Source organism: Trichechus manatus, unplaced genomic scaffold (assembly GCF_000243295.1).
Source record: "Trichechus manatus latirostris isolate Lorelei unplaced genomic scaffold, TriManLat1.0 scaffold00108, whole genome shotgun sequence".
Classification (NCBI taxonomy): Eukaryota; Metazoa; Chordata; class Mammalia; order Sirenia; family Trichechidae; genus Trichechus; species Trichechus manatus.
In genome coordinates, this window is record NW_004444044.1 from 6,203,749 (window position 1) to 6,218,639 (window position 14,891).

Sequence of the window (14,891 nt, forward strand, 5' to 3'; positions counted from 1 at the left end):
CTGCAAAGTACACATTCTTTTCCAATGCACATGGAACATTATCCAGAATATACCACATCTTAGACCACAGAGCAATCCTCAACAAGATCCAAAACATTGAGATAATACAAAGTATCTTCGCTGACCACAATGCCATCAAGGTAGAAATTAACAACAGGAAGAGCAAGGAAAAAAAAAAAAAACAATTACATGCAAACTGAATACCACCCTGCTTACAAACCACTGGGTAATAGAAGAAATCAGAGATGAAATCAAAAAATTCCTAGAATTAAATGAGAATGAAAACACATCATATCAAAACCTTTGGGACACAGCAAAGGCAGTCCTCAGAGGACAATTTACAGCTTGGCTAGAGGGGGCTCTCAAGCTGAGAAAAGAAAAAAGAAAACAAACAAATCAAAACAAACAAACAAACAAAAAGCCCCAGGGATCCTACTAGCATGGCGGCATGGGCCCAGAAGCAGTTTTACAGTCAAGTGGCATTTCACAGCCTTTCAGGAAGAAGCAAAGATGGCACACGGAGCCAGGTATTTGAGAGAAGGGGTGGAGGGCGTGGTGAGAGTAAGGAATAAATCAAAGGAAGCAGAAAAAAGCAACACCAGCAGCCAACAAATGGCATTCAGGGATCCGGCCAGTGCGGGCGAGTGGAATCCAAGTGGCATCAGGGTGAAGCCAGTGCTTCCCAGCCAAGAGACTGTGGCCGCAGGAATCAGAGGAGGCTGAGCTGGGGTGAAGAAGGGTGGGGGGTGGGAAAGCGTATATCACTGGTTACTGGTTGTTCTGTCTCCTGCTGGAAGCTCTGTGAAGCTGCTTTCCCATACCCTCTGTTTGCCAATCTCCAATAGGAGTCCAAGATGGTGGATCTGTGTTGTGTTAGCTGATAGAGGATTTCTGCATGTATCTCTCCTCATTCTATGTTCTCAGTCAGTTTCTTATTCCATTCGGTTCTTGGCTGAGTTCTTTATCTCTTCATTTGATGCTTAGGGTTTCAGGATTGATGTTTGTCTCTGACTTAGTTTTTCAGATCTTTGCTGTGGAGGGATAGCATGGTGCTTCTGTCTATAGTGCCATGTTGCCCAGAAGTCCGTTCTTGTTTTTTTCTGATTTCATATATATTTATGGAATAATCTTGATTTTGTCTTGATCTATTACAGTCACAGAGTAGCCTTATCTGATGTTGATGTTCTGTGAAATTGTTATGTCCAATAGCAGAACACCAAGGCCTAGGTTATTGTACCAGGCCAGCTGCTTGATGTCAGGGGATGCTTTTCTCTTTCTCACGTTTTACATTTATAATTCCCTAAATTCTTTTATACTACTTAGGGATTACTTTAAAAACAATTTCTTGTGTTATTTATTTAATGGACTAGATATTCCAATGGACTAGAATCTATAGATTATTATTATATTGTGGCAGGTGTAAAGCACAGCTCTATACAGAGTATTATAGCATCACAGTTTTGAAATTTCTATCTTAGCCTGGATGTTTCAGAGATGTCCCCTGATGAGCAGTGAAGACATTTCAGTAATGAAGAGGTCTGGGGAAAGGGCATTCCGGGAAAAGGGCACTTCAAGCGAATGGGGTGGCATGAGCAAAGTCCTAGGGAAAGATAATAGCATGGTGAATATAGACAAATGCAAACAGTTTGCTTTACTTGCAACATAAATCCTAAGGGGTATGTGGCAAAGAATATTCTGAAGAGGTAGGCAGAATCTAGGGCAAGGAAAACCTTTGTAAGTCGTATTAAAGAGATGAGACTCCTTCCCATAGACAATGGAGAATAATGGATATGATTTAATTGAGGCTAATGATATTAACAAGTTTGCCGTTTAGAAAGATTACTCTGGCTACCATGTGGAGAATAGATTTGAGGAAAATAGATTGGAGGCAGGGATACTAGTTAGAAAGCTGTTACACTTTTCTAGGCAAGAAATGACGAGGTCATGAACTAGAGCACGCACTAGAGGTAGTGGGATTTGTGAATACAGGATGGATTGAAAAGATTTAGGTGATAACATTATCAGAACCTGCTGATTAATTAGAAAGAGACTGAAGATTAAGATACCTAGTTTGGGTGATGAAGTAGATGGTTATGACAGCAATTAAGATTGAGAGTATGGATGAGGGACTTCTTTTTTGTTTTCTACAGTTGTTTTGCTTTGGATAGACATCAACTGAGTAGTTGATCAGGATCTTTATTAAAGAAGTACCTTTTGTGGGTGGGGTAAGGAATTAAAAAGATATTAAATGAGTTACATTGATAGGACTTAAAGACTAGTTAGATGTTTAAAATGAGGAAGAAGCCAAGTATTGGATGCCTGCATAGATGATGAAGCTGTTCATAAAGATATAAGACATGGAGCAGGTTTGAATACAGGAAGAGGTAAACGATTATTTCACTTTGAGGTGCATATTGGATGTCTTCCAATAAATAGTCTTTTGAAGTTAGTTGATACCGAATTGGAATGCTTGACAAAGATCTGGTCTGGAGATAAAAATTTAGAGTCATCAACAAATAGTTGATGGTTGAGGTCATCACAGTTAAGATCACCCAGAAGTAGTGCTTAGAATGACTGGGCCAAGGATAGACTCTTGGAGATGCTAAGGGTGGGAGTGCAAATGAGCTCTCTCCTGGGAAGGAGAGGCCAAGAAGGAAGGAAGAAAACTAGAAGAGGAAGAAAGAATATCAGAAGACTAGCTTCATGAAGCCAAAGATAAGGCTTCCAGGGAGCATAATTAAGGCTGTAAAGAAATTAAGGAAGAAAAAAAAGACCAAAAAAAGGTGGTCATTATGTGTTACGACTGTTGTTCTTGGCAATGATAATTTCAGTGGTGTGTTAGGGGTAGATGTCAGAGAATTGAAAATTAAATGGGAAAAAAGAAAATGAAAACAGTAAATACAGACTTCTATTTAAGCAAGCTTAGCAACAGCAATAGCAAGCAAGAAAAACTGACAGTCTGTTCAATGTATCCTTATAATGCAATTTAGCTATTATATACCTATGTTAGCAACTCTTGAGGAAATTGATCATTTTCATATGATATTCAGCAATTGTTTTTTTTTAATTGTGCTATATATCATAGCCATCTTAGTGAGTTTGAAGTGATATCTCATTGTGGAGCAATTGCTGTTAATATTTACTTTCCATTATATGTTACATGTCCAATTGTATGAAAATTTTGATTTATGGGTAAATATCTATAAATGAGGTATCCCAAAAATACAGTTTGGGGCCTGGATGTTCCATTTTAGGTGGCTACAATTATAAAATTACCAAATATTTTTTAAAATATCCATTATAATTTTTGTATTAAGTAGAAATAAACTTTGTTATAGTAAGCCTATTTCCTGGGCATGGGGGAGGGATGAGGGACAAGGAACTGATTACATCTAACCATGGATCTTTCGTTTGTTTTATCTTTCAGATAATAAGTCATTCTGTTACCTTGCCTCTTTTAAAGTCACAAATATCAAATACGAAGAAAAATATGCAGTGAAAACTTCAAGGGAATTTATAGAAAGGAGTCATCAGATTGAGAGAATGGTAAGCTCCATAGCATTTTTAAAGTTAATGAATGAGTCTTTCTGCCTCATTTTGAATGTTCTCATTATAGGAGCTTACCCTCTCTGTGCCTCAGTTTCTTCTGTAAAATGGTTATAACATAGTACTTAGGTCAGATGACTGTGAAGATTAAACAATTTAATATATGTAAAATATTTAGAATAGTGTTGTACACCATTATATATGTACTAGGTTAGAGCAGGCAACTAATTATCACTTAAGAAAATTTTTGGTCAAACAAATATTTTCTCTATTTATAAGTCTTGATTTTATGTTTCTTGGTTCATTTTCCTGAATCTTTTTTTTTTTTTTTAGCATAGTATTGCCACATTCACCGTATCATTTTGTTTATTTTGTTTTTGAAAGCACTTAGTTATATAAAATATAATTTCATATATTTTAATTTTATTCCTGATATCAATCTTAAATTAAGTTGTTGTTGTTGTTAGTTGTCATTGAGTCTATTCCAGCTCATGGGGACCCCATGTGTGCAGAGTAGAACTGTTCCATAGGGTTTCTGAGGCTGTGACTTTTCAGAAGCAGACTGCTAGGCCTGTCTCCCAAGGCACCTATGAGTGGGTTCGAACAGCCAGCCTTTCAGCTACTAGTCAAGTGCTTAATCATTTGGCCCACCCAGGGACCCCTTAAATTTAGTTATATCTCTTAAATATCATGGTTTCCTTGATAACTTATGCATTTATCAAGGTATATACAATTTTTAAAGTATAGCATGCAAGCTAAACCCTTATTATAGCAGAAAGGCAAATAGAAAAATTAATCCTCCATTTCTTGACCCATGAAGAGCACTGTTGTGGAGACTATGTATTTGTTTAGCAAATTCAATATATTAGCTTAGAGTGTACCCCTTTAAGCTATGAGAGTTACTTCTGGAACAAAGATGTAACAGCTCTATAGAAAGGGTACTTTGGTAATATGATTCTTTACCATCATCAGTAGACACTATCTCTTAATTAAAAGATAAACACATTAGCATTCCCACCTTTCCCTCATTATATTCTCCTCTCTATGTAAAATTAACAACATGGAGAAATATTTGTACTTTATTCTGTTTTTATACTTATATATTGGTTGAATCTGAATGTTGACAACAAAATAGATACTATTTTCATTTTCATAGCCATTTAAATAGTGTTTTTCATATAACAATAGTATTTTTGTTTTCTACAAATATGTTCAATACTTTTCATGAGATTCAAAGAAGAATGTTTCCAGAGTTGAGTTTGAATAGATTCTCCTTTTTTTCCCATATTTTCAGATATTTGCAAGGCCCTGATCTTTATTTTTTCAGTTTCTCTTTCTTAAAACCATATGCCTCCTGCTTTAATTTGGACTGACTGCTCTCTAGGTCTACCTCACAGAAGTAAACCTGGGGTAGGATAGGACTGTGCTAGTGTGCTGGATCCATTGTTTCCTGTATCCCATGATTTCTTTGATATGATGAGTTATGTCTTCAAGTAACTTCCTAAAAAAAAGTGCATGGATGGTAAAATTTCTGAATTATTGAATATTGAAAAAATCTTTATTTTATAGTCTATTCAATTGATAGCTTGGATCTAAAATTCCAAATTGAAAACCATCTCCACTCAGAACATTGAAGGCCTTGCTTCATTTTTATTACTGTATCAAGTAATACAGCTGATGAGAAATTGTGTATTTAATTTTTATATGACTTGATTTTTCTTATAAACTTTTAAACTGTTTTTTTAGTTTTTTGAAACTTCACAAGGATGTGTCTTGTTATTTTTTATTTCTACATTTTTATTGGAATATTATATCATACTTTAAAAATGTATAAAACATTTAGAACAATTATAAAACAAATAGCTAAATACCCACCACTCAGTTTAAGAAACAACATTGCCAGTACCTCAGAGACCTCTATATGTGCCTCCCTCTTTCCTCCTCAGAGGTCAAAATTCCTACTTTGAATTTCGTTAAATCATAATTTTCGTAGTTTTCTCATTTATGTATGTATCCCTAAATATTACATTGTTCAATTTGCTTCTTTTGAACTTCATGTAAATGGAATCATACTATATCCTTAAGAAACTATCTTTAAAGTTTCTTCCTTCCTTTCTTTTTTTTTTTCTGTCTCAAGGAAGTAATACTTGAAATGCAAAAACACTTTTGGAGACATAAAATATTACCTCTGAAAATATCGATGTTTACATTTACTAAATCTTTTACTGGCTACAAGCTTAAAAACCTCATCTGAAAATTGGGGATGTGCCTTCACAGATCTTCCAAAGAATAAACACATTGAAACAGAGGCAGAGCAGAGCATTCTCTAGCTCCAAACAATTTATCCCTGAGTAGGTTGGATCCCAAGAAGCAGAATCTGAGATGAGGGTTCTTGCTGAAGAGGTTTATTAATCAAGAGCTTTTAAGAGAAACGTGTAAAGAAGTGAGGGCAGCAGGAAAGGGCAGAGGAAGAAGCTAGACAAAGCTATGGTTTCAGAAGGGCAGCCTCAGCACAATTTCTCTGGGAGTTCTGGAGCCTAAATTGTATCATAGAAGTGGCTCCACCTACAGGCAAGGGGGCTGAACTACCAACAAGGGCTGCCCGCGGAAGGTGGAGCGTAACCTCCCAGGCATAACTGGGTGTGATGCTCAGGTCAGACAAGGGCAAGCCTCTGGAGAAGTGCAGGTGTCAGCTGTTATTAGTCAACGGTTACAGAAGCTGTGAAACGCGTGGACTTGCCCAGTAAATCTAATCTGAGTAGAACACAAATATCTGTTCTAATTCCTTTTTCGTCACAATTCATCATCTTTAAAGCGAATTCAGCCTTTTAAGAAATGTCTAAAGAAAATTCTACTTGTTTGATAAGGGATTACAGATGTTAATCCCCTTTGGTCTAGTCCTTCAGATCATCCAGGGCATAATTCCTCATATGGGCAACTCACAATTCTTAATGCTTCCACTTTGTTTTCAGTTACTGTCAAGTCAATTCTGACTCATGGTGACTCCATGTGTGCAGAACAGAACTGCTCCATAGGTTTTCAAGGCTATGACCTTTTCGAAGCAGATCACCAGGCCTGTCTTCCTAGGCATCTCTGGGTGGGTTTGAACCACCAAACTTTCAGCCAGTAATTGAGACTACCGTCTGAACTGTTTGCACCACTCAGGAACCCCACTTCCACTTTAGTCATCTTTAATACCTTGTCTACATCGCAACCAGTCTGATCTTTTTAAAAAGAGATCATGTTTTATTTTGCTAAAAATTAATAAATGGCTTTCAATTGTACTAAGAATAAAGTCGAAGCTCTTTACCAAGACCTCTAAGGACCTGCATGCTCTGGTTCTCACTACCCCTCCAATTTTCACATTCCCCTCCTTTATACATTCTGTTTCTTCTGCCTGGAACATTGCCCCGACCCCACTCTTTTTGCTGCTGAATCCTTCTTATCCTTCAGGCATCACTTAAATGTCACCTCCTCAGTGAACCCTTCCCTATTATATACCGCTAGTCATTACCTGATATTACTTTATTATACTAGTTGCCTTTTGTAATTTTTTTTATTATTGTCTATCTCTCTCTGTGAGGACAAGACCACACATTTCTGTTCACTGCTTTATCCAGTGTCTGTCACAGTTCCTGAAATATAGGAGATTCCTAATCAATTGTGTTGAATGAACAAATAGATGGCAAAAAAGTAAGAAGGAGAAAGGGTATATTGAAAGGGCCATTAAGGGGTATAAAAGCCGGCATTTTTTTTCTTCTCAATGCTGTTTTCTTCACAGTGTTCACAATTAACTATAGCTGGAGAATCAATTAATTAACGAAAATGTTATTAAGTACCTACTTTGTGCAAGGCTTTGAAGAATGCCAAGTATAGTTCTTTCCTTAAAGGAATTTATAATATGGCTTATGTATGGAAGTTTATGTATGGAAAACAATGTTGTTAGTTGTTAGGTGCTGTCGAGTTGCTTCTGACTCATAGAGACTATATGTACAACAGAACGAAACGCTGCTAGATCCTGTGGCATTCTTACAGTAGTATGTTTGTTTGAGCCCATTTTTGTAGCCACTGTGTCAGTCCATCTTGTTAAGGGGCTTCCTCAACAATACAAACAATACAAACTGAAATTTAGATAAAAAATGATATGATGATATGAGAGATGCCACAGTGCAACATATAATTGTCAAATGTGTGACTCAAACAATCAATATTTTATGAGTTCAGAAGAAGGAAAAAATCCCTTTGGGCTAGCAGAAAGCCTTCCCGGAGAGGAAAAAGAAAAGAAATTTATTGGTGTATTCGCCCTCTCCTGGTATGTGAATCTTTGAGAGGAGCAGGAAATCTGCAGAACTTGCCTGACTTCTCGTCATGGGTGGGTCTCGAAAGGGATTCCCTAGCTTGTATTCAGTAATTACTGATCTTCCTTGAGGACTTAATTTGTACACATTTCCCATCAGAGGGCAGGTACAAGCTCAAGCTTGCTGACGACAGTAACCAGGCTTTTCAGTCAGAGCCACACGTACTGCTTCAAACACATCATTTTGTTTTTTAATACTGGAATTCACACCAAGGACTACAACTGATGTTTGATTTTAAGGTGATTTTTTTTTTTTTTTTGCACTTTACCATAAACTTAGACATTTTGTTGTTGTTATTAGGTGCCATCGATTCAGTTCCAACTCATATACAAGAGAACGAAACACTGCCCAGTCAGGTGCCATCCTCACAATCATTGCTATGCTTGAGCCCATTGTTGCTGCCACTGTGTCACTCCATCTCATTGAGGGTCTTCCTCTTTTTCGCTGATCCTCTACTCTACCAAGCATGATGTCCTTCTCCAGGGACTGGTGCCTCTTGATCACTATCTTGTTTTAAATGGAATAATAAGTAGTAAAACGATCTACTCTTAGGTTTGGACTGTACAAAGGGAAGGATAAATTAATTTTGTAGTTTGGATTAAGTATTGCATTACTGAGTTCTAAGTAGAAGAGTTTCCCAGAAATTGGTCACAACAATGATTAGGTGTCTGAGAGAGGAAAGTTCTCTTAGCCCAGTTAATCTTAAAAGAAGAAGAGAAAGCAATCTCCTAAGAGGTTATCGTTTATGGGATTCAGGATAGAGAAAATATATCTGGGGCCTTCTTTAAGAGTTTCCTACCCCCAAGACCTTCCTTCTGCCACCAACTGAGTAACCCGTGGTAGCACAGTGGTTAAGCTCTCACCTGCTAACCGAAAGGTTGGGGGCTCAAACTCGCCAGCCACTCTCCTGGAGAAGGATGTGACAGTCTGCTTCTGTAGTTTGGAATCTACTCGATGGCAATGGGTGGGTACAGGTTTGTCAATGTCATCCTATAGTCAGTGCTTAAAGGCTCAGAATCTATAGTTAGATTTCCTGGATTTTTATCCAGGACCACCACTTACTATGCCACCTCAGACAAGTTTACTTAAGTGTCTTGGGCCTTAGTTTCTTCATCTATAAAATGAGACTGATGATAACAGTATTTTCCTCATAGGTGGTATGAGTAGAAACAAGGGAATCAACCCAATGCCTTAATCCACACATTTTGTTAAATAGAGTGGACTCATCATGGGTGCATGGTATTGTTAATATTATATTTTAATTTGAATAGATTATTAGTTATTTCTTATACTCTGGAAACCCTGGTGGCATAGTGGTTAAGAGCTTCAGCTGCTAACATAAAGGACTCTGATATGATACAATCCCGATCCTTCCCTTAAATACCATCATGTGTACAAGTTCAAGATTTCTGAGGACATTTATTTAAAATGATGGAGACCTTAAAATCGGCTTTTCTCCCTATTCCTTGAGAAACAGAACTGAAATAAGCTCAGATAGCTTAGTGAAATCCGAAGTATTATGATTCATTACTGACCCAAAGCCCTGAAACAGCTATCCATATGGGGTCACCACTGAGGTCTTTTGGATCCCACCTTGCGTCAGATTTCTACCTACAGTTGGTTACATGATTTGCAGCTAAAACAAAATTATGTATTTTCATCTCTTTTCCATTACCCTATTATTGATTCTTAATTGATTTACTCAATTATTCATCCACACATTTATTCATCGAACATGCATTGAGTGTTTACAGCTCGCCAGGGAATGTGCTGAGCACTGGAGATACACAGATGAATCAGGCACACTCCTCGCCCTCACACAGATTGGAGTCTAGAATTGGAGAGACACCATTGTAAACTAGTGTGATAACTGCTGTATTAGAATCATGTGCAAGTTGTTTGCGTGGCGCACAGGAAGGAGTGTTTAACTTTGAGGAGGGCAGTCAAAGATAATTTAGTTGTCAGTGGAGTTTCTCAAGAATAACAGAGTTTTCATTAAAGATATTTGCCTGGGTGGGGGTGGGGGGATGTATTCTAGGAAGAGGGAAAATAATGTGCAAAGTCACCAAGGTGTGAACCACTCTAGTGTGATTAGAAAAGAACAAGTAATTCGGTAGATAAAAGAGTAGGTTTTGGAAGAGGAAGCACGGACCAATGAAGGGATCAAATTGTGAGGCTCACACTGAGGTGGACATAGGTATTATCCACAAGCTATTGAGAGTTTTGAAACAGGAGTATAATATTCTCAAGTTTTTATTTTAGAGATGTAACTCTGGTTGCTAGCATTGTGGAAGAATAACTGAGGGGAGGAAAATAGGATAGAATCATATAAACGTGCAGTTAGGTGGCTGCAGCAAAGGCCTAGGCACAAGTTGCTTAGAAGCTGATCATAGACCATAGCAGTGGGATTGAAGGAATGGACATGGGTTAAATATTGAGGTGGTAAAATCTACTAGGTGTTCTTACTAATTTAGTGGAGTCAGGGAGAGGAAGGAATCTGGTGTTGTTGGTGGGACAATAGTCTCTCTCCCCAGAGGAGGTAGTAATTGGGCAAGAGAAGATTTACTGTGGATATGGACCTTATATAAACTTAAGTGGACCTATAATTTCTGACTTCTGGCTCTCAATACAATGTTTTTTTTTACTCCAAGTTACTACCTCAACAGTTAGATAGACTCCCTTTTGGGAATCAAGTCCTTTTAAGGAATCAGTTCACCAAGCATCTGAAACTCTTCAATAGCTTGTACTGGAAAAGCTGAGTAAGAAAATGCTGATAGTATGGTGTGTGGTAAAACTTATTCCCAAACCTATTACCAGTTGTGAACGCTTGCACGTCATAGAGAGATGACTAATATGTAAGGGTGTCACGGGACAGATTTTGTCATATATTATGTCAAATGCTTTAGTAGTGGTATAATCATTTAAGAAATTAGCAAATCAATATCAATAGTAGAGGAGATGCCATAGTCAGAAATGAATGCAGCAAATTTACAGCCAGCTTTCTTAAAGATAAAGATGTTGCCTTAAAAAAAAATAGCACAGATACCTTTAGTTCACTTGACAATAATCAAAACTGAAATTATCAACAGTTTATTACATGCCTCAAAGGGTATTATATACACTATTTCATTTAATTCTTAAAACAATTCTATGAGGTAGCTATTGTTGTTATTCCTTACAGAGGATAAGCAAAGTTGAATAGATTTTGTCTTACCATTGTGAATAAGCCATTTACATGTCTTCAAACAAACTGAAACCCTTGCCTTTGCCTCAAGTCTTTAAGACAGGGAGTAACAATTTTGTTAAGATTAATATATTTTCTTTTTAATCAGATGTCCAGGATATTTCGAAGCTCCACAGAAAGCCAATTTATCAACTCTTATGTTATCAGACTAAGGTATGTAAATGTGGTTTTCAACTTTAAACCAATACCATTAACATGAGGTGCTTGACAAAGACAGTTGCTCAGCTCCCCTAATGGCCTTGTGAACATGGAGCAACACACAGATTTCATAAATATTGAGCAGCCCAGTTTATATTACTTAACCATTTCCCGACCACAATGGGAGGAGTAAAGTGATCTATGACAAAAGATAATCCTAGTTACTACTTGGGGGCGGGGAGGCAGTGAGAGAGGAATGTGCTCTGTGAGAGAAAAAAAATACAAGAAGAGGAGGGCTGATGCTAAACCTTGCCTTCCCCTCACCCCCTGCCCTTTAAGCTAGGGGCTAAGTAGAACTTATGCCAGTTCCATTTGATTGTCCTTATTTTAGGCCTACACAACAATCAGATTATGATTTTCTCCTCATTGCATTTTAATTATTATTTTTAATGCCTCTTTATTCTGATGCTCTGGTGTAAGTTAATATACATAAATTGAACTTGATATTGTCAGAGACTTAAATAAATTAATAGAATCCATCCTGAATATGCTTTTTATATGATTTCCAAAAAGCTTGGCATTTACTGGCATATATATATTATAATTCTACCACTTGTCTGTCAGCTTGTTGTTCTGTGGTGGCTTATGTGTTGCTGTGATGCTGGAAGCTATGCCACCAGTACTACAAATACCAGTAGGGTCACCCATGGTAGAAAGGTTTCACCTAAGCTTCCAGACTAAGACAGACTAGGAAGAAGGACATGGTGATCGCCTTCTAAAAAAAAAAAAAAAAAAAAAAACTGGCCTCCTCAAGGTAGAATCAACCTTAATGACTTGGAGGGAGTCAAGCTTTGGGGACCTTCATTTGCTGATGTGGCATGACTCAAAATGAGAAGAAACAGCTGCAAACATCCATTAATAATAGGAATGTGGAATGCAAAAAGGATGAATCTAGGAAAATTAGAAGTCATCAAAAATGAAATGGAACACATAAACATCAATATCCTAGGGATTAGTGAGCTGAAATGGACTGGTATTGGCCATTTTGAATCAGATAATCATATGGTCTACTATGCCGGGTGTCTTAGTCACCTAGTGCTGCCATAACAGAAATACCACAAGTGGATGGCTTTAATGAAGAGAAGTTTATTTCCTCAGAGTCAAAGTAGGCTAAAAGTCCAAATTCAGGGCATCAGCTCCAGGGGAAGTCTTTCTCTCTCTGTCGGCCTTCTCATCAGTGTTCCCCGGACTAGGAGCTTCTCGGCACGGGGACCCTGGTCCAAAGGACACGCTCTGCTCCCGGCACTGCTTTCTTGATGGTATGAGGTCCCCCTGTCTCACTGCTCACTTCTGTCTTTAATATCTCAAGAGATTGCCTCAGGACACAATCTAGTCTTGTAGATCAGGTCCTGCCTTACTAACACGACTGCCACCCATTCTCCGTCATTAACATCATAGAGGCAGGTTTACAACATACAGGAAAATCACACAGTACCAGGAATCATGCCCTAGCCAAATTGATATGCACATATTTGGGGGGACATAATTCAAACCATGACACCAGGAAAGACAAATTGAACAGGAATGGCATCATATTCGTCATCAAAAAGAACATTTCAAGATCTATCTTGAAGTAGAAGGCTGTCAGTGATAGAATAATACCCATACATCTACAAGGAAGACCAGTTAATATGATTATTATTCAAATTTACCCACCAACCACTTAGGCCAAATATGAAGAAACTGAAGATTTTTACAAACTACTGCAGTCTGAAATTGATCAAACATGCAACCAAGATGCACTGATAATTACTGGTGATTGGAATGAAAAAGTTGGAAACGAAGAAGGATCAATAGTTGGAAAATATGACCTTAGTGATAGAAACGATGATGGAGATCTCATGATAGAAATTTGCAAGACCAACAACTTACTCATTGAAAATACCGTTATTCAACAACATCAACGGAGACTATATGCGTGGAACGAGCCAGATGGGATACACAGGAATCAAATCGACTACTTGTGTGGAAAGAGGCAATAGAGAAGCTCAGCATCATCCGTTAGAACAAGGCCAGCAGAAGACTGCAGAACAGACCATCAGTTGCTCATATGCAAATTCAAATTGAAGCTGAAGAAAATTAAAACAAATCCACAAGAGCCAAAGTACAACCTTGAGTATATTCCACCTGAATTTAGAGATCATTTCAGGAATAGATTTGACATATTGAACACTAATGACTGAAAAACAGATGAGTTGTGGGATGACATGAAGGACATCATAAATGAAGAAAGCAAAAGGTCATTAAAAAGAAAAGACCAAAATGGATGTCCGAAGAGACTCTGAGACTTGCTCTTGAATGTAGAGTAGCTAAAGAGAATGGAAGAAATGATGAAGTAAAAGAGCTGAACGAAAGATTTCAAGGGGAAGCTTGAGAAGACAAAGTGAAGTATTACAATGAAATATGCAAAGACCTGGAGCTAGAAAACCAAAAGGGAAGAACATGTGTGGTATTTCTCAAGCTGAAAGAATTGAAAAAAAATTCAAGCTTCGAGTTGCAATACTGAAGGATTCTATGGGCAAATTATTGAACAACCAAGAAGCATCAGAAGAAGGTGGAAGGAATACCCAGAGTCACTGTACCAAAAACAATTGGTCGACCTTCAACCATTTAAGGAGGTAGCATATGAACAAGAATATATGGTACTCGAGGAGAAGAGAGAAAATGGCGCTCTAGGCAGAAGCACCACGCCGTCCCGCCACAGCAAAGATTCGAAAAACTAAGCCAAACAGAGAATACAACAATCCTGAAAACCTAAAACATCAAATGAAGAGATAAAGAACTCAGCCAAGCACCAAATGGAGTGAGAAAACTGACAGAGAACGGAGAGCAAGGAGAGATTCATGCAGAGGTCCCCTACCAGCTAACGCAGCACAGATCCACCGTCTTGGACTGCTATCAGAGACCAGCAAACGGGGGTATGAGAAAGCAGCCTCACGGAGCATCCAGCGGGAGAGAAAACAACCAGTAATTTGCGGTGTGCGCTTTCCCACCCCCCAGCCCTCTTTGCCCCGGCTCGGCCTCCTCTGCTTCCCACGACTACAGTCTCTTGACCGGGAAGCGCCGTCTGCTTGGATTCCACACACCCAAGCGGGCGGCTCTCTGGGTGCCATTTGTTGGATGCTAGTGTTGCTTTTTTTTTCTGCTTCTTTTGATTTCTCACTTGCCTCTCGCCAAATCCCCCTCCTTTCGCTCGAGTGCCTGGCTCTGTGCTCCATCTTTGCTTCTTCCTGAGGGGCTGCAGAGCTCCATTTAAGTGTGGAGCTGCTTCCTGGTCTGGGCTACCGTGCTGGTGGGATCCTGGGGCTTTTGTTCGTTTGTTCCTCTGCTTCCCGCGGCCACAGTCTCTTGACCGGGAAGCACAGGCTGCTTGGATTCCACACACCCAAGCGGGAGGCTCTCTGGGTGCCGTTTGTTGGATGCTAGTGTTACTTTTTTTTCTGCTTCTTTTGATTTCTCACTTGCCTCTCGCCAAATCCCCCTCCTTTCGCTCGAGTGCCTGGCTCCGTGCGCCATCTTTGCTTCTTCCTGAGGGGCTCCAGAGC

At 38.6% G+C, this 14,891-nt stretch overlaps 1 protein-coding gene across 1 annotated transcript in view; it reads left to right on the forward strand.

Annotated features, from left to right (window-relative positions):
• Positions 1-14,891, forward strand: part of LOC101353331 (transmembrane serine protease 11F) — a 67,921-nt gene that overhangs the window by 14,888 nt on the left and 38,142 nt on the right. Inside the window, exons 4-5 of the mRNA XM_004383367.1 lie at positions 3,428-3,546; positions 11,237-11,301. Coding sequence (XP_004383424.1) covers positions 3,428-3,546; positions 11,237-11,301 — 184 coding nt within the window. The remainder of the gene's footprint in view (positions 1-3,427; positions 3,547-11,236; positions 11,302-14,891) is intronic.